Source organism: Chrysemys picta, chromosome 6, assembly GCF_011386835.1.
Source record: "Chrysemys picta bellii isolate R12L10 chromosome 6, ASM1138683v2, whole genome shotgun sequence".
NCBI lineage: Eukaryota > Metazoa > Chordata > Testudines > Emydidae > Chrysemys > Chrysemys picta.
In genome coordinates this window covers 87771023-87792168 of record NC_088796.1, presented here as the reverse complement: position 1 = coordinate 87792168, position 21146 = coordinate 87771023, and the positions used below count along the sequence as shown (strand labels likewise).

The 21146-nt window shown below is 38.4% G+C and overlaps 1 protein-coding gene across 5 annotated transcripts in view; it reads right to left on the bottom strand.

Annotated features, from left to right (window-relative positions):
* FANCC (FA complementation group C) overlaps positions 1–21146 on the bottom strand; it is a 127570-nt gene that overhangs the window by 92953 nt on the left and 13471 nt on the right. For all 5 annotated transcript variants that reach the window (XR_010588867.1, XM_024101149.3, XM_042854563.2 and 2 more), the window contains 2 exons: positions 5189–5362; positions 3485–3569 (listed from right to left, as the gene is read on the bottom strand). Coding sequence is in view for 4 of the 5 variants with exons in the window: in XM_042854563.2 (XP_042710497.2) it covers positions 3485–3569; positions 5189–5362 (259 nt within the window). In the remaining variant the exon portion in view is untranslated. The remainder of the gene's footprint in view (positions 1–3484; positions 3570–5188; positions 5363–21146) is intronic.

Sequence of the window (21146 nt, the reverse complement as noted above, 5' to 3'; positions counted from 1 at the left end):
GGAAGGCGCACGTGGGAATTTCTTCCTATGGGGTTCCCTCAAGCCCTTTCTCTCTCTCTCTCTCTCTCACACTCACTCACTCACACACACGTTTTTTCCCAATTTTAAAAAGCTCTAGTCTTCCCATTGGCTCTTTTGGTCAGGTGCCCACTCCCTTCCTTTTACCTATGGACTTTTTAACCCTTTACAGGTAAAGCAAGTAGAAAACAGCTACTAAGAGGAATTGTATAGCTAACTGGCTGGCTGGGTGTCCATAAAAGGGAGCTACTCTCCCCTTCTTTTATCACATGAGTGGTAACAGCTAATTTAGACTCCATAATTTTATATGTATAGTTGGGATTATGCTTTCCCATGTGCATTACTTTGCATTTATCAACACTAAATGTCATCTGCCATTTTGTTTCCCAGTCACCCAGTTTTGTGAGATCCCTTTGTAACTCTTTGCAGTCTGCTTTGGACTTAACTACCTTTAGTAGTTTTGTATTAGCTGCAAATTTTGCCACCTTACTGTTTACCCCTTTTTCCAGATCATTTATGAATATGTTGAACAGTACTGGTCCTAGTACAGACCCCTGAGGAATTAACTCTCTCCATTCTGAAAACAGACCATTTATTCCTACCCTTTGTTTCCCATCTTTTATCCAGTTACCCATCCATGAGAGAACCTTCCCTCTCATCCCGTGACAGCTTACTTTGCTTAACAACCTTTGGTGAGGGACCTTATCAAAGGCTTTCTGAAAATCTAAGTACACTATATTCACTGGATTCCCCCTTGTCCACATGCTTATTGACCCACTCAAAGAATTCTAGTAGATAGGTGAGGCATGATTTCCTTTTACAAAAACCATGCTGACTCTTCCCCAACAAATTGTGTTCATCTATGTGTCTGATAATTCTGTTCTTTATTATAGTTTCAACCAATTTGCCTGGTCCTGAAGTTAGGCTTACCAGCCTGTAATTGCTGGGATCGCCTCTGGAGCCTTTTTAAAAAATTGGTGTCACATTAGCTATCCTCCAGTCATCTGGTACAGATGCTGATTTAAATGATAGGTTACATACCAGTTAGTAGTTCTGCAATTTCATATTTCAGTTCCTTCAGAACTCTTGGGTGAATACTACTTGGTACTGGCAACTTATTACTGTTTAATTTATCAATTTGTTCCAAAACCTCCTCTAATGACACCTCAATCTGGGACAGTTCCTGAGATTTGTCACCTAAAAAGAAAGGCTCAGGTTTGGGAATCTCCCTCACATCCTCAGCCATGGAAACCGATGCAAAGAATTCATTTAGTTTCTCTGCAATGGCCCCACTGGTTGTTTAGCAGGCTTCCTGCTTCTGATGTACTTAAAAAATTGTTTGCTATTACTTTTTGAGTCTTTGGCTAGCTGTTCTTCAAATTCTTTTTTGGCCTTCCTAATTATACTTTTACATTTCACTTGCCAGAGTTTATGCGCTTCTCTATTTTCCTCAATAGAATTTAACTTCCATTTCTTAAAGGATGCCTTTTTGCCTCTAACTGCTTCTTTTACTTTGTTGTTTAGCCATGGTGGCACTTTTTTGGTCCTCTTACTATGTTTTTTAATTTGGGATATCCATTTAAATTGAGCACCTCTGTTACGGTGTCTTTAAAAAGTTTCCATGCAGCTTGAAGGGATTTCACTTTTGGTAACTGTACCTTTTAATTTTTGTTTAACTAACTTCTTCATGTTTGTGTAGTTCCCTTTTCTGACATTAAATGCTACTATTGTGTGCTGCTTTGGTGTTTTCCCCCCTACAGGGATGTTAAATTTTATTATGTTATGGTCACTATTACCAAGTGGTTCAGCTATATTCACGTCTTGGACCAGATCTTGTACTCCATTAAGGACAAAATAAAGAATTGCCTTTCTTCTTGTGGGTTTCAGGACTAGCTGCTCCAAAAAGCAGTCATTTAAGGTGTCAAGAAACTTTATCTCTGCATCCTGTCCAGAGATGACATGTACCCAGTCAATATGGGGATAGTTGAAATCCCCCATTATTAAGACTACGATTTAGTCACGGGTATTTTTAGTAAAAGTCACAGACAGGTCATGGGCAATAAACAAAAATTAACAGCCCATGACCTGTCTATGATTTATACTATAAATACCCCTGACTAAATCTTGGGGGGGGGGGGGGGGGCTGCTGTTGGGGGGGGGCCCAGCGGCATAGGCTGTCAGGGGCCACTGAGCAGTGGCTGCTCTGGCCACCCCAGGAACCGCTGCTTGGGGCTTGAGCAGCCCTTGGATCAGCCACACCGGATGCTGCAGAAGTCATGGAAGTTGCAGAAAGTCATGGACTCCGTGACTTCTGCGACAAGCATGACAGACACGGAGCCCTACCCGTTATTATTGAGGGTTTTTTGTTTTTTTTTATAGCCTGTCTAATCTCCCTGAGCATTTCACAGTCACTATCAACATCCTGGTCAGGTGGTCGGTAGTATATCCCTACTGCTATATTCCTGCTATTCAAGCATGGCATTACTATCCATAGAGATCCTATGGTACAAGTTTAGTTCATTTAAGATTTTTACTTCATGTGACTCTATGCTTTCTTTCACTCCCCCACGTACAACCTATTCTATCCTTCCGATATATTCTGCACCCTGATATTACTGTGACCCATTGATTATCCTCATTCCACCAAGTTTCTGTGATGCCTATTATATCAATATCCTCATTTAATATGCGGGACTCAAGTTCACCCATCTTAGTATTTAGACTTTTAGCATTTATATGTATAAGCACTTAAAAAATTGTCACCTTTTAGCTGTCTGCCATTATCTGATGTAATTGAATGGGACTCTTTTTCATTTGACTGTTTCTCATCTGATCCTACCTGTATTTTATCATCTTCCATCCTCTTCTCCTTACTAGGATATAACTCCATTAATAGAGCCTCCCCTAATGGATGTCTCTGTCCAAACCACGAGCTCCTCCGCACCCGTCAGCTTTCATCCTTCTGAAGAGGGGAAGGGCAGTGCCAACAACAGAGATTCCTTTACTAAGAAGAGATTTTGCATTTTCCTCAAACAAGTCTCTGGGAATAGTGGAAGGAGTCTGAGAGTTAGGCTTCCAGAAACCCTACAAAGGATTTTTAAATAACTGATGTGAGGAGAGGTGAGAGCCTCCTGATAAAATTTTACAGTCAGGAAGGATTCATTCAAGCACTTTGGGGAAGGTTTTGAGAAAAAAGAGGCAGGTAATCACTGAGACCCCTTACCTTGCAGATGTCTTGAAGAACCTCTTACTTATTCAAGGGAAGAGGGAGTGGATGGATTTTAGAACAGAGGTGAGATTATGGAACAAGTACTATAGTTTCTGATCAGTAACATAATTCAAAACAAACTATCTGCATTCTCATATTTTTATGAGCTATCAAAGTATGTGCCCAGAAATATAAAAAAATACAATTTGAAAGGAAAATTCTAGAAACTATTGCAGAAAGCTAGTTTCAAGTTCTTACCATATCCTACAACAAAGGGATTCCAACAAAGTCTTCCTAGTAATTGACCAATTAAAGGGAACCTCTGAATTGCAGTAGTGGAATTCTGTAAACAAAAACATAATGTACTGAACACCAAAAATACTTGATTATCATTAATTACCTAGATAACTGTAAATTATATTATTATTTTGCTAAAGGTACACATTGGGGAGCAGAAGACCTTCAGATATTTAATAAAAGTAAAGCTTTCAGGCCACAGCTGTAACTTAATACTTCATCCAGGTCAGCTAAACCTCAGCTATATTTCCCTTAGGGTAATGTTTAATTATATTGGAAAATTAACTTCATTTTCCTTATGTGGAGTTGTCAGGAAAGGCTATAATATTTGTAAATAACACAAATTTCCAGGTAGTAAAATACAGTTAAAGTAGTCTGTTGATCCCTATAGTTTTCTTACATTATGCCATGGAGTTTGTGAAGAAACTAAGAGAAGCTATGGCATAAAGATAAGTATCTACATATTACTACTCCTGCTTACTGCATGGCAAATGACATCATAACGAGTCAGTCACAACATAAAATTTAACAGACACTGAACCTACCAAAAAAACAAGGAACATTTAACCAAATAGAAAGCAGCTTCACTATAAAAAGTAGTAGATAGTGAGGTTTATATAGACCCTTATGCAATCAGCCTATTTTTCAGTATTTGTAGCTTTACTGTCTAATAAATGAAGGCTTTAAAAATGGTAGTGTGCTGAGATAATGTGCAAGTAGCAGAAACAATAACCATCTCCTGCTGCTGCAATAAATTCCTCAGATTTGTCTCAGACTGGGGCTGGTCCTAGACTTTCTGGGGCCATATACAGAAGGTCCATTTGAGGCCAAACCTCAGAAAGTACTCACTGAAGTAGCAACATTAAAAAAAAAACAGATTTTATTTTTATTCTCATATAAAAATCTCTATTCTTAAAGTATACACACACAAAAATCTCAACACTCAACACTCAAAAATCAATTTTGAAAACTGCACTTTAACTTCAGAAAAAAAAATACTTTTCTTTTGTTAATCTTTTCATGGGGTGAAGAGCATTTTAACCTCACAACTTGATACTGTATTATTGAAAACTGCTATGATGAATCAATGCACACAAAAGTTACAACAAAAAACACCACCTAAAGTTTACCTGACTACACCAAGGAAGGAAGAAAGAAAGATTAAATACAATATTCAAATTACTAACCAGAATAGTTAGTAACATTTGCCAGTGATCTGACCATAGTGCTGGAAATCACTATATATGCCAAGCACTGGGTTTAGCATGTCAACAGACTCTTTAGGATTTAAGGGATCAGTTACAATTTTGCATGTAAAGGCCTTTAAATAATCCAATTTATGACCTGACAACAAGAATCAAATTTGTGTTTATTTTAAAGAGTTTTTAAAAGAGTCTACTCGATTGGCTAGGAAATCTCATGTGACAACATAACCAATCAAGAAAAAAAAGCTCCTTTCACAATAAATCAGGGACACAGGAAACACATTCCTGTTTGCATTACCTGTGGCTGTTTCCCCAATTTGCCTCTTTTATCCAGCAATACATTAGGTCAATACCACAAGCCTCTCCGCTACCATTCACTTTTTGGTTTTGTCAAAACATGGGGTTCAGATTGTTTGAGGCAGTCTTCAAAACAGTTCATTCTTCCTGCTAAATTACTTACCATATGTTTCAAGGATTCATAAATCTGCTGTAGAAACTCCTGTAATTTAGGCAAGTGAAGGCAGACATCTTGCTGGGATTCCAAAGTGGTGGTTTGACCCCACTCAACAGCCTTATCCAGCCAATACTGAAAGCTCAATTTAGGGACAGCATTATCTTGGGCCATCCCCTTCCCCTAAAAAAGATTAGAACTATAATCAGACATATCTAAACATACAATGTGAAAAAAGTTTGCTAATATCTCATCTGTGAAGTGGGAGAAAATTAAGAGAATCTTTTTTCAGTATGTAGATGCTCCATAAAGCAGTAAAGTGGTTTCTATAGTTATAAGAATGTAAAATAATGACCCCTTTATGTCAAAATAGCAGTGATGGAATAGTAATCAGTACTTTAAAATATATCACCCAGTTGGGGCTCAGATTTTTACTATCTGAATTTGTCATCACCAATATTTCATTAGAAGAGTAGTAAAATAACTTGTGGGGGGGTATGTATACACAAATGCATCTGTGCTGTGTGCAATGTATTGTTTGTGAAACTTCACTACCCATCACATCTAGTATCTTATTTTTACAAGAAGATAACTTATATTCTCAGAACAACGCTTATTTAGGATTTATTTCATACACTGAGAAATCTAAAGTATATCCAGTTTTCAAATTAGTATGAAATTTTTAAAATAGCTTGTTATCAAAAGTGAGGAAATGTTTTAAAATTTTGCATCTGTTAGTATCCTTTAGCTTTTTGGGCAAGAAAAGTTATTTCCTTAAAAGTTGTCTAATGAATTTAATCCCCTATTTTCTGTCTTTTCCCCCTTCATTTCTTATTAAACACAGAAAAAAGAAAATATTATTACAATCTTATTTATAAACCTGTTTTAATTAAAACTGTATGACACACTATATACTTGGAATTCAATATTTCCAAGAAGCAGCATGCCTAGGGCCAGATCAGTATGACGAACGCCAAGCATTCAAAAATCATGAACTAAAACCAAAGTAAAATACTTCAAAAATTAAATTGGCTTAAAATCATGATTTTTATTCACATTTTTTACCTGCTTTCTGATTTTTCTTCACCTTTTGAGGAAGCCACCTGTGATCATCTCAGGGTCAGAATTCAACACACACACACACACACACACCCTCTCTAGTCACTGCTCAGATGACACGCATCTCACCCTCTCCTAACCCTTGAGTTGTGGGGAGTTGTTGTCCTACCCATCTCTAACCCTCTCCCTGTCTAGACAGGATAGGCAGCTGTCTTACTCATGTACTCCCTACCTGCTCCTCCAGCCACCTGTCTCCCATCTACCCCCTAATTTACTTCCCCCTCATATTCTCATCAGTCTGCTACCTATCTCATTCTCCCTCTCTGCTGCCTCCCCCCCAGTCTGTCCCTGGACCTTCCAACATTCCTTCAGTTCTTTAGTTTCCTAACTCACTCCTTTTTCGTGTTCTCTTCCCCGACCACTACCAGTGTCATTCACTGCACCTCCACATTCTCCTGCCTCCATTTGGTCCTCATACAGCAATCTGGCTGCAGCCCCATTGGAAACGATAGGAGAGATCATCCATCTTTGTTAGAGGAAGCCTCACTTTTCTCTATAAAGGTTATGTAGACATGATGGCCATCTTTCTGAGAGAAGTCTGTGGTTTAGTTCCATTGACAGTGAGTAATGGGAGGTGGTGAATATACTGGATAAGGGCAAAACTTCAAAAGTTGGTAGGCAGAAATGAGAAATTCTAGAGAACCTTTAAAAAAATATTGTGAGAGTTGGAAACACTTCAAGAATATAAAAAGCCTTCCTATCTAAAATTCTACCAAATGTCCTAATCCTCCACCCCAATAAAAAAAAGGGCTTAGAAAAACAGAAGGAAAAGATTTCAAGAAATTCTTGTTCATCATGTTGTTCATTTGAAAATAATATTCTCTAGTTAAAATGAAAACTTTAAACAAAGATCTCAGTGAATCTAATTCTCATAAAAAATCCTAGAGAGTGACCAGTGGAGAATAAGTTCCTCCGTTTAGCCACAAGATACATACAACAGTATGGACAGTGGAACAGCAAACTTTCCACAATGTGGAAAGATGCCCTGAAGGAAAGACCTCTAGGGCTGAGACTATTCAGTGCCCGTGTCCATCTCCCGGGACTTCTCGGACTCCCACTCGAACTGCCTGAAGCAAAAAAAAAAAAAAAAAGCGCTCCTCCTGCCACGCACCTCCAAGGATCCTCTTTGGAGACCACTGGTTTCGACTATTACAGGACTTTGGATCCCACCCAATAAGAAAACATTTTAATAAGTAAGGTACACCAGTTGGATGGCTAGTATTTAAAGCATGTTTGTTTTAAAAAGTGATCAAAGGAAATGTAAACAAAGCCCACATTTTTTTCCATTAGTTACTAAACCCGCACTTACATTTTTTGTTGTTGCTGTCATTTGAACACTTATGGAACAGTGTATCAAACTCCTATTAATCCACCAATGTCCTGTCTTATTAGCCAATAAGTATTAAAAAAATAGGTAATGAATAAGCATTATAACAATTAGTTACATCTGGATGTATGATTTTCAGGGGGGGAGGGGGGAGTAAATTAAGCCTTTATAGTATTTCAATGGGTGAAATTCATCCCGGTGAAGAAGGCCTACAAAAGGCCCTCTACACTGCTTAAAATGAGACTTGCTACCAGAGTGACTGTTCAGGAGAATCCGCTGCACTGCCTGAATATTGCAAAGAGGGTCTTTGTGTCAATAGCGTATAGGCTTACACAGAGAGATGATGAAGGCAGAAACGCAGGACTTGAATCCAGTACATAGATTGGACTGGGAGCCACAGGAGAGGGGCTGGGGCTGTGTAGCAAACTTCTACCCTAGCCCCAAAACAGGAAGTGAATTTTCTCTTCCCTTCTCATATGCTCTTCACCAAATCTGAATAAATTGTATTGTTGGCCTAGGAAAAGCCCCGGCAGTAAATTGCTATACAGATCATAGTCAGATGACCTATTTCAGAGGGGTTTACTTACTATACTCATTGTAGGCATGGGCACCTGGACATCATTTTTAGCAAAGCACCTAAACAAGTGCTTAAATCCATTCCTGTTCAAAAAGATGCTTAATCTTCAAGCATGTCTTGGCATGTTTTGCTGAATCATGGTCTTGACTCTTCCAGATTGTCACCAAAGAATACATGTGAGCGGCAAATTCTCATTTGTACCTATTCTGTCCTGGGCATCCTGCCTTCTAGGATATACCTCAATGTTTGCTTTCTTCAGAGGCCTAAAACTTTCCCAGTCAAACAGCAACATTTTTCTGTATCTTTTAAACTATGGACTCTAGCCCTGCAAAGGGCACTTTTCCTGAATTATCCTGAGCTTCTCCTTGATTTAGCCACATGTGGAGATATACCATAGGACTGAAAAAATAACAAATGCAAAAATACAAAGTACACGCATAGAATAATGACCTGATATATCACTTTAAACTCAAAGTCTTCCATGGGGTGCCCAAACTGATCAACAAAAATACACTTGAGTAACCACTGGTCTTGTAATTATAAATAAAATAAAATAAAAAATAACCAAATATAATGACTCTGTCAAAATGAAAAAGATTGCTAACAAAATTACAGAAAGGAAACTCCTCATGGGTAATTTGGTCCATCTCCCCAGAACAGGTTTGTTCCCCAGTTTATTTTCAGAGCCAATGGTATTTCTTCAATTAAAAGATTTGCTGTTATAGGCCAGCACTCCACTTCTGCTCTGACTGCCACACTCGAAACCCGATCCTGTCTTTCCATTACATTTGACACAGATCCAGAATTTAGAAAACTGAGTAGTTCTCATTTAGTATGATTCACCTCAAGTTACTCCCTCTGCCTTCTGGAAGGGAAAATAAATCCTTGCTCCTCCTGCCTCAGAACCTCCCAGTCAAACTCCCGTTGTTCTTCACTTTGAGGCAGTGAGGAGCCCTGCGGAGCTTAGGCATGGGGTATTTGTTACATCCTTCAGAGACTGCAGGCAGCATTTCTAACAAGGAATGGATTAGCTTTATTCTGTTGAGTGAGTTATCTGGATTAGTGTCTGAAATGTAACATATTTAGTCAGTAACTTTTGTTACCAGATTCTCAGGCACAGCTCCACACGTATACCAGAATGTTCCACTTTAAGTGCTAACAGACTTACTGTTAGAATACAGCTGTCACATACCATATCCAAAAAATACAGGTACAGACTATAATATGAAAGTCTAAATCCATGACTGGAAAAGTACATAAACACAAAATTAACTTGTCCTGGGAACTGAAGAATATCAAAATCTCAAAGAAGATATCAAACTAGTTTTCTTAAAACTGGAATGGATTCTGTTTGCTGTAACCATCTCTTTTCCCCCAGCCTAAACAAAAAAACCTTAACACACACTATATAAAGATTATTCCCCTGCAGTGGGTATAGATCCATATCCTTGGGAAGCATATGTATTGACATGGAACAATCTGAGTAACAGGGACTGTTGAGTCTACAAATGCCTCCCAGCAGTTCCAAATGACTGAAAGGCAGACTCTGTACTACTGAAGGATGACATAACCTGTTTACTTGATCTATCAGCTAAAATAGGTGTGCAGCATCTAACCAGGATTTCTATCATAGTTATTTCTATGAAGGATCTTTTATAGCTCTGACTATCTTTAAATCTGTCTTTCACCGGCTGCTGATAAAGTGGTCACTACTCACCAAAACATTACTGAAAATGAGCCAAGGTACCATACAGCAGCAAATTCAAATTGTTACTTTTTAAAGAGCAGTTTCCTTTAAAAAGTTGAGGCTTTCTTTATATATAAATAGGAGAATCTCAGATACTATTTAAGTACAACATTATTTCATATTGTAGCATCAGGGGTTTACAAATAAATTAGGTGAAACGACATTGTCTAAGATCCAACAAAAAATTTAATGTTACCTCTCCCAGTGCCTGCTTCTACTACAGTGATGACAATTAGCTCTAAACTCCAAAAGAACACTTTATTCACTTTCCATAACCTGAGTCTTTCTCAAACACCACCCTCTTATTGGGGGAAGGAAAGCCAATTATATTACAGAAGTGTCCAGAGACCTCAAATAGGATCAAGTCCCCATTGTGTTAGCTGAACATTTAAAAACAGCCCCTGTTCCATAGCACAGCATATCTTGAAAATCTGGAAAATGGTAAATTTTATCTATGTTTTGTTACCACTCTGATGGGTATTAAAGCTAAGCACCACAGTATGAGGTTTCATATTATAAAGTCATTTCATAATTGCACAATATAATATTATTGGCCCCTTTGTACCACAGTCCAGCTGAGGATGATTTAACAGCCATAATAATCACATTAATTTAAAACAGCAAGAGACTATACGACCCTGAAAATCACAGAGACAGTGAATTTTAATAAGAAGATCAGGCCACAAATTTAATGTCTTACAGATGACAAATGATTTTTAGCTAACACCAAAATAAAAAAAATGATTAGCACAAAATACACTGTCTACTCATTATATTGTTTCTCTATATCAAATATCCCATATCTCCTTGATTGCTTTATATTTTTCCTGCAAATAGATTTTTCCTCTCATTATGACAATTTTTCTCTCATGTTTTTAGGGTAGGATAATATATCATTAGTTAAGAGTAATATTTCAGGCATTCTTAATTCCACTGCTTAAAATACTTATTATTAATATTATAGTAGAACCTAGAACCATAGAATTCAAGGCCAGAAGGGATCATTGTGATCATCTGGACTTCTGTATAACACAGGTCATAAAACTTCCACAAAATAATTCCTAGAGCAAGATTGATTTAAAAATTGGCAGTGATTGTGAATTCCCCATGACCTATTGTAAATTGTTCCAATGGTTAATTACCCTCACCGTTAAAAATGTATGCCTTTATCCAGTCTGAATTTGTCAAGCTCCAACTTCCAGCCATTGGATCATGTAATACTTTTCTTTTCCAGATTGAAGAGCATATTATCAAATCTAGGTACTTATAGACTGTAATAAAGTTACCCCTTAGCTTTCTCTTTGTTACCTAAGCAGATTGAGCTTTTTGACTATATCCTTTACTCATTTTCATAGCTCTTCTCTGAACCCTCTCCAATTTATCAACATTCTTCTTGAATTGTGGGCACCAGAACTGAACACTGTCAGTATTCCATCAGCAGTTGCATCCGTGCCAAATACAGAGGTAAAATAAACTCTCTATTTTTACTTGAGATTCCCCTGCTTATGTATCTAAGGATTGCATCAGCCCTTTTGACCACTGTATTGCTCTGGGAGCTAACTATCCATCATGACTCCCAAATCTTTTCCAGAGTCACTACTACCCAGGATAGGGTCCCCCAACCTATATGTATGGCCTGCATTCTCTGTTCCTACATTTACCCATATTAAAACACATATTGTTTCCTTGCACTCATCTTACCAAGCAATTCAGAGTGCTCTGTATCAGTGACTAGTCCTCTTCATTAATTACCACTACCCCAATTTTTGTGTCAACTGCTAACTTTATCAGTGATGATTTTATGTTTCCTTCCAGGTCATTGACAAAAATTTTAAATACCATAGGGCCAAGAACCGACCACTGCAGAGCTCCACTAGAAACACCCCTACCCATTCAATGATGATTCCCTGTTTATAACTATATTTTGAGATCCATTAGCCAGTTTTTAACCCATTTAATGTGTGCCATATTAATTTTATATCATTCTAGTTTTTTAATCAAAACTGTATGTGGTACCAAGTCAAATGCCTTCTAGAAGTCTAAGTATATTACATCAACACTATTATCTTTATCAATCGAACTTGTAATCTTATCAAAAAATATTTGTAAAGTTAGTTTGATAGGCTCTATTTTCCTATAAACCCATAGTGATTGACATTAATTTTATTATCCTCCTTTAATTCTTTATTGATTGAGTCCTGTATCAGTCACTCCATTATTTGCTTAGGATCGATGTCAGATTGACATGCCTCACATACCCAGGTCATCCTGTTTACCCTTTCCAAATATGGCACAACATTAGCTTTCTTCCAGTCTTCTGGAAATCCCCAGTGTTCCAAGATTTATTGAAAATCAACATTAACTGTCCAGCGAGATCCTCACCCCGCTGTTTTAAAACTCCTGGATGCAAGTTATCTGACTTGCTAACTTAAAAATGTCTAACATTAGCAGCTGCTGTTTAACATCCTTCTGAAACAATAGTGAATGGAAAGAGTGTTATTGTATGATATGATTACATCATCTGTTTCCCCCCCCAAATACATAGCAGAAATATTTATTGAACATTTATTGCTTTTTCTGCATTATTAGTGATAATTCTACCATTTCCATCTACTAATGGACCAATACCATTGTTAACACTCTTTTTGTTCCTAATATACTTTAATAATTCCTTATTGTCCTTAATTCTGCTGGCCATAAATTTCTCCTTGTGTTCCTTTGCTTCTCTTATCAATTTTTTACAGTTCCTAGCTTTTGATTTATATTCATTACTATCAATTTCCTTTTTCTTCCATTTTCTTCTTCAAATGTGGCTTTTGGGGCTCATAGAGTGTTCTTAAACAATTCCCCATTATCAGTCACATTTTTCTGATTAAATTCTTCCTTCCAGCTGATTTGATTTATAACTGTTTTCAGCCTTGTGAAATTGGCCTTTTAAAGCACCAAGCATACATATCACTGGTCTGGAGTTTATTCTGATTGCACATTATAAATCTAACCCAGTCTTGATCACTTTTACCTGTGCTATGATTAATTTTTAGCTATGTGATCAGTTCCCCTTTATCTATCAAGATGAGGTCTAATATAGAATTCCCCCAGCATGGATGCAACGCTTTCTGAGTTAGGAAATTGTCATCTATAGCCTTTTGAATTTCCAAGGATGTATTAAAACTGACAGCACAACACCTCCAGCATATGTCACTCCAACTGAAGTCCCCCATCATCATACAGCTTTTTTATCCCTACACATTAAAGATAGGGGCATAAAGAGTTGGTTATCCTTTTCCCTAGTGTGTTTTGGTAGTCTGTAGCAGACATCAACTAATATCCCATCTTGTGCTTAGCACACCAAGTAGCTTAGAGAAGAGTTTTAACTGTGTGGATGGATAAAAAAGGCCATTTTTAGAGACTTAGACATAGCCTGGATGAGGACATGGACAGAGGTCTGAGTCAAAGATGATGCCTAGGTTACAGGCAAGTTGATGGTGTTTGTCCACAATAATGGAGAAAGGATTAGAGGGAAGGGCTTGGGAGAAAAGATTAATACCTCTGTTTTAGCCCTGTTTATCTTGACATCCATAAGGAGATGTCAGAGAGACAGGCCCAGATTTTAGTTTTAACAAAGGGGATAGGTGCTGGAATAGAGAAGTAGATCTGTGAGTCATCATATGTAGAGGGTAGTTGAATTTGTTTGCAGATGAGGTCGCCAAGATATAAGGTGTTTGGGGGGGGGGGTACAGGGAACCCAGGACAGAACCCTGTGGGACCCCTACAGAAAGTTGGAGGAAGAAGAGCATCCTCCAAAGGACACTGAATGTGTGATTAGAGAGGTAAGAGGAAAACTAAGAGAAGACAGTCACAGAAGACAAGATTTCAAGAAGAACATGGTTAAATGTGTTGAAGGCGGCTGACAGGTCAAGAAGGATGAGAATGAAGTACTGGTCCTAAGCTTTAGCTAGGAAGAGGTAATTAAACATTTTGGCAAGAACGGTTTCAGTGAAATGCAAGAAAAGGAAGCTGGATTGGAGAGGATTTAGAATTGCATTGGAGGAGAGGAACTACAGATAGCACTTGTAGACAGTGCATTCAATGAGTTTAGAGATGAAAGGGAGAAGAAAGATAGGGTGGTAATTGGGTGGGTTTTTTCCCCAAGGTCGGAAAGACTAGAGAATGCTTGTATTGTGAGGGGGAAAGACCCAGAAGAAATAGAAAGGTTAAGAAAAATAAGGGAGGGGTTGAGAGTGGGCAAAAGGGAGATCAGGAGATGGGATGAGGTCATTGTGACAAGTGGAAGAGTTAGAGAAAGAAAGCAAACAAGAAATTTCTGCATCTGTGATGGATGCAAGATTTGTAGGAGGAAAGGAGAAGGCAAGCTGAGGGGAGGGTGAAGGTTACGTCATATTTTGTAAATTTTCTCTTGGAAGAAATCAGTGAGAGAGAGAAGTGGAGGCAGGAGGAGAAGAGGGTTTGAGGATAGGGTCAAAGGTAGCAAAAAAGCATATGGGATTGTGGGAGTGAGATACAATTAGCTAGGAAGATGGCAGAACTGAAATAGAGAACAAATATGTAGTGGAGAAGTCAGCCTGATCACAGGATTTCCACCAAAATCACTCCATAGTGTGAGAGCAGGAGCAAAGGAAGCAGTTGTTGGGGATCGGCAGGGTGGATTTTGAAATGGGAGAGAGGGGCAAAAGACTGAAGGGTGGAAGAGAGTGACGGATGGAGAGAGGCAACAATCATGTCAATGGAAGAAAGAAAAGAGTAACAAAGCAATAGCACAGCATATAAAGTTCTTCAGAGAAATAGTTTCAGAAAAAATCTAGTTTAGGGAAAGAAAATGAGTAATTTTAGCAAACCTCACAAAATGAGAATTAAGTTTAAGTGGTATGATGGGGCTTACGAAAGCGATTAGAGACAAAAAGCAGGCGTCTCTGAAAGAAAATCTGTATATGGAAACAGACCACAAGTATATACAAGGGAAATGAAGTCTGGATTTAAGCAAAAGAATAGGAACATGTATCCATGTTTATCTGAAAATTTCCTTTCTTCAAGTAATAAGTTCACAGATCTATTACATCAGTCTGTGTGCAGCATAAAGACAGAATTAGACCCGTAAGTCACTGGCAGCAGGGGAATGCCCCAGCTCCTGAATTCCCTCCAGATGAGATAACTTCCAAAGCCAGGATAATTCAAATTTACTTTCTTAAAAGTACAGATTGTTTTAAATATACTTTGAGGAAAAACACAATTTCTTCTAATGCAGAGAATGGTAATGACAACAAAACCCACATCCTTGGATGTCAGTTTCCATCACTATTCTGGATGATCCATTTGTCTCCAGGGTGGGCCAGATCTAAATTTTCAGGTAAGCATGAGTAAATTTTCCTATTCTTCTTTGTGCTAAGCTCTACAGATCCATTACAATGAATTGTTCATAGCAATGTGCCTCCAGAGTGAGAAGCAGGATCATTCTTTAATTATCGACATCCAAACTGAGGCAGATCTTATATAAATATCTCCTCCATCTTCTCCGGGCACTAAGGCGCTTAGAAGACTTCTGCCAAAATAAAGGAAATGGCTGAGACTGGATGACCAATATATGGAACTTGGTGAACTAATGGCTATCTAGCAGATTTGAATATGGGAGACATGACTACTCTGCCCTGAGATTGACAGTGCTCCTAAAGACTGGACTTTGGTCTTGTCTAGACTTGTGGTGACATTTAGGGTACATGTAGCTACATGCTGTAGAATAAGGTAGGCTGTGTCCACACTGCAGTGTGTAGCTACACAAGTTGTGAGAACTACCTGTCTGAATTAGAAGCACAGTACTGGGTGTTCTTAGAGAAAGCCGCCAGCTTCAGAACAAAAAACTCATCTGATCAGGGTTAGTAGCCATTGAGAGGCCTATTTTAATGGACAGGAAGTATATGGACATCTCCTGCAGGGATTCAATCTTGGTAGTGCTGTAAGAAGCACATTGAAGTTCCACAGATGTACTCTATGACCTTGTGGAGTTGGAAGGAAGTATTTAATGTTGGGATTTGTACAAAACTTCCATTTCTTGAATGTGCTGAGAACATACTACGGAGAATTGACCTTTTTTGCTGGATACAATAAAGCTCTCCTGGGCTAGGCCATTCAAGGCTATGTTTCACTGATTAAACATGGTACACCTCTACCCCTATATAACGCTGTCTCAGGAGCCAAAAAATCTTACCACGTTATAGGTAAAACTGCGTTATATTGAACTTGCTTTGATCCGCTGGAGTGCACAGCCCCATCCTCCCGGAGCACTGTATTACCGCGTTATACCCGAATTCGTGTTATATCGGGTCGTGTTATATCGGGGTAGAGGTGTAGTTAAACTGTGAACTTTTTATCACCCAGTAGAATAAGTTCTATTTGTTGATTTCTTTTGGGGGTACACAAGTATAATCACTTCTTCCAAATATTCATTTTAAACTTGTCTGGTCCCAATGGAGGACTTGTTTTGCAATAGCAGACCTCCTCTGTGAGACAGACACATCTAAATTTCCAATGATAAGTTAATCAAGTTTGAGAGCCATAGCAGCATAAACAGTATTACTGCAACTCTCTCATTCCTATTTTTTGTATTTCCTTGGGGAGCAGTGGAAATGATGGGAAGACTTATAGTAGGGATCCTGCCCAGCTTTGAACAATGTCGTTCACCACCTCACATCCCAGGTCCTGATACAGAGGCACTTTATTTACTGTTTCCAAATACAAAGAAGTTGATCACCAGCCCAACAAATTTCTTTATATTTAGTGAGATATTCCTGGGTATAGGAGCCACTCGTCTAATACATCTTCTGCGATGTAAGGCTTAATGTTCATCTCTCCCTTGGCAGACAGAGCACATAGAGATCAGAAACTTTGTTAGGCCCAGGACAAGAGAATTTCTCTCTGAGATAGTGCTGATAGGGTTTTCATAATAACTACAAAAAAACACTGATTGTCACCAGCAGAATAGGTCTGTTACCATGAAAGGAGCAGTACTTTGAGACCTCACTGCATCGTTGTGTTCCATCTGGTAACTACTGTGTTCTCTTTCTGGTACCCATTCCCTGAATTGAATCAGGCAAATCCCTTAAGAAACCTGTTTCTCTTCATTCATAGTATGGGAAGTCAGCTATTATACAACTGGGTCCAGATATCTGCCAATGGATGAGACAGGACAAGGTGGGAAGGGGATACCCAGTATTAGTGGTTTCATATCATAAGAATTCTGAATCACTGAAACATGCTTGTGTATGAGATCAGAATTCCCAATAGGCTACAATAAGTATCTAATTTTTGTGACACCACTTGTTTTCCATTATGGCAATCTTCACCTTCTCTTAACATTCTTCTAATATGAAACCTTGTACTCATTCTCAGCCCAGGCTTATGATTACTTCCCTGGTATTGTGTGCCTGTTTGTCTTGAATCCAAGATATTCCAGGAACCATTGCCTCTCCTAGAATTGACCCTGTCATTTATTGGGAGTGGACTATATCCACCCTAATCAAATTGGCCCTGTCAACACTGGTTCTCCACTTCTGAGGTAACTCCCTTCTCTTCATGTGTCAATATATAATGCCTACATCTATAATTTTCACTCCGTGCATCTGAAGAAGTGGGTTTTTTTTACCCACGAAAGCTTATGCCCAAATAAATCTGTTAGTCTTTAAGCTGCCACCGGACTCCTTGTTGTTTTTGTGGATACAGACTAACACGGCTTTCCCATGATTATTATCACTGTACGTTTGCTTCCATTTTATATCTGTACAGAATCCTGATGAGAAAAATTGTCCAGGAAAAGATAAATGAATTGCCTTCTTCCCTAAAACCAATATTATTGCTACCATGATCCTAGAGAGAGCCTGGGAACAAAGATCAAATGGTAATGATCAAAGTTGGAGGGGGGAAAAAGGCTGCCACCCATCAGCAAAACATAAGAACTGTCTGAGGATGGTAAAATGGGAATGTTTTGAAGACAAGCCTCCACCTGGAACTTATTTAGATGTTTCAGGCAGGGCCCTGCTCCATTTGTCCCTGATTCTCTGAGGCTAGAAATTGCTGCACTGCACCCCACTCCCTTTTCCACCTGATGTAGATGATGGATGATTTCATTTATGTGGTGCCATTTAGATGGGTTGCTATCTGGGGAAGGGACAAAGCTGTTCCTGAAATTCTTGCTTATCACCACAGGGTACCCCCCTCTGGTCAATGTCCAGTAACCCAGTTGAACAAAGTTATTGGTAGCCTTTTTGCTCCCAGTTTGAGAGAGGTTGGCTCCAGTTCAGAGTTTTCACTCTAGACACAGCTGGTTTAGAGACCTGCCGTTAGTTCTGAGGCAACAAAAAGCAACTACTGACTCAGAACTCTCATTAGCGAAGAGGTATTTTCTCCTGCTGTACTTCATGGACTTCTTCAACTTGCCATATAATCTAAATTCATTTCTATAGTGTCTGGCAGCAGTCAGGATTATAAATCAACTTTTCTGATGATTCTGAATAATCTCAGGATTTCCATAAATATTCCCATTGTATCACTAAGATAAATGGGACGTGAACTGTCAGAGTGTCTGATCCCAAGGACCATAGTCCAATATGCCTGCATGAAAGATATCAAGCCCACTTTGTTTTCTTTCCAGGGAGAATCACTTAGGCCATGTGGCAACCTGAATGGAACTTGGAGGAATGAGCACAATTTGCAGGAGGCAAGAGTTTAGAGGAGGCATCAGGAAAGTCAGTCAGTCTGCACATGACTGGAATGCAGTTGCAGAAACTCTGTAAATAGTTCACTTAATAAGGAGCCAGTTTAGATTTACAAGCATGGAGTACTTTTATATTATTATCCTGCACCTGGTATACATTGGCAGCAGATAGTCTAGTGCAGTGGTTGTCAACTGCGACCCGTGGACCACTTGCGGCCCAATCAGCACACAGCTGTGACATCCTCAGGGCCATACAGATAGTATTGAATGCAGCCCACAATAGTAAATAGGTTGAGAACCACTGGTCTAGTGAGACCTACAGCAAAGAAGAGAATGTGATTAACAGGCAAACAAAGCAACACCTAGAACCAGAGCAAACAGGCAGCACAGAGGACTCAGACTACTGGAAATACTGGATTTCTAGACAAAAAACCTTGCAAAAGAATAGAAGCAAGAATTGAGTCTGTATACAGAGCTGACCATGGGGGATAACACATGATAAAACAAAGGTAAAGCTTTCTTACTATCTCACTGAGGAAAAAGCACAAGTAGTAAGTGAGACACTGTTGTCAGGAATAATGCCCAAAACACTAAAACACCTAATAAAGGAGTTTGATGAGTACTTTGACCCTGGACAGAATAAGACTGTACAGAGACTGTTTTTTGTTTGTTTTTACCCTAAACCAGAGGTTCCCAAAGTGGGCGATACTGCCCCCTGGGGGGCGCTGGAACGATCCAGGGGGGCAGTAGTAGCCTCAGGTGCAATTGGGGGGCATTGAATAAAAATAAGGGGGCGGTGGAAGCATAAAGAAAGAAGAGAATATAAGAAAATTTTGAAAAACCGTTCGTACATGTTTCATCTGTTGTGTAACATAGAGTTAAAGTTGTAGTGATTACTTTATTTTCCAAATAAATTCACAAATTATAACCGATCAGGTTATAATTAACAAGCAAGTGTTGGCAGGCGAGCATGTCGCGCATTGTCGGGAAGTCCAGCATGCATCGGCAGGAATATGTGCGTGTAATGACTTGTTTACAATACGATACTATAAATAGGCGACGTATGAAATCTAATTTAGATTGTTTCTGAATTGTGTAAAAAGCAGTTAACAATAGTGCAATAAGTATTTAAAATTTTTTATTCATAATTCGATACCTTCGATCTTTACGGATTATGGATCACATACAAAGCAAATTGTATTATTGTTGTTTCAATAAAACAGCAATTTACACGTGAGTATTTTTATACATTTTCTTACATATCTACCGTACGTTTCTGTGTCTCTAGTGCTTACTAATAATAAAATCGTAGCAGGCTTGTGTCGGTATAGTACTATTTGAAGTGTACAGTCAATATATTTGTCATATTTTTTATTACAATATTAACGAAAACAGGGGAATGAAATCGAAAAAAACTGTTAACTATTAACATTTATTTATATCTATCGAATCATCTGTGTTAATTGGTAAATAAGGCGTGTGTTAATAAGGAACAATTATTTAAATAAGGGCAAACTAAATTAAACTACAACTGATTTTTAATTGCATATTGATTATTTTTAAATTAATTATTTCTTGATAAATTTAGTTTGATATTTGACAATTTAATATCAAATACATATATCTAATGCTGAGCAAAGAACAAAACCCAGTTTATTAGTTTCATTAGTATTTTAGTTTGGTTGTCTTTTGCCGTCTTACGCAAAAACCACTGTATACCTGATGTCGTGGGCGATATTCTAATAACACATCTTTCTTTACTATATTGTAAGACGTAGGTAGAAATATAGATACATAAAAGAACGCAAATTTGTCACTGCATCTTTCTGTTTGTTCGCTTAAGGAAGGTAGATATCTAGGGGGGCGCTGAGTAATTTTTTTCTGAAAAGGGGGGTGCTGAGTAATTTTTTTCTGAAAAGGGGGCGGTAGGCCAAATAAGTTTGGGAACCTCTGCCCTAAACCAAGGAGCAGAAAACAGATAAAGCCTTTTTTCTCCTCATTCCCTCTCATGGGACAGATAGTTCTTCAGAAGGAACAATTTGAACCTAGATAAGTGTTTGAGGGATATTTTGGAGAGAGGGGGGTGTTTGAGGGTTTTGGGTTTTTTTTTTTTGGTTGGTTCTTTTTTGGGGGGCGGGGGGAGCAAACCACTTATTTGAATAAGGGGAAATTACTTACCTGTAATTTGGTTTCTCTGGAAGTATAATTTGACTGGACTGGGTCTCAAGTTTCCACCACGAGATTGGAAAAAGAGAGATCCTGCCTGAGTTTCAACCCTTTAAACCACAAGTAGGGGTGTTTTGTGCACCAATTAACTACTGGCTCATCAGTGCCTTCCAGAATGTTCCCTTTCAGGTCTCTGATTAACAGAAAGCAAGAAACTCCTTAATTTATAAGCATAAATTCTACTGAAATATAAATGACAAATAAAGCTTAGCCTTATTCTGAAAAGACGGGCAAGTATGAAACTAGATT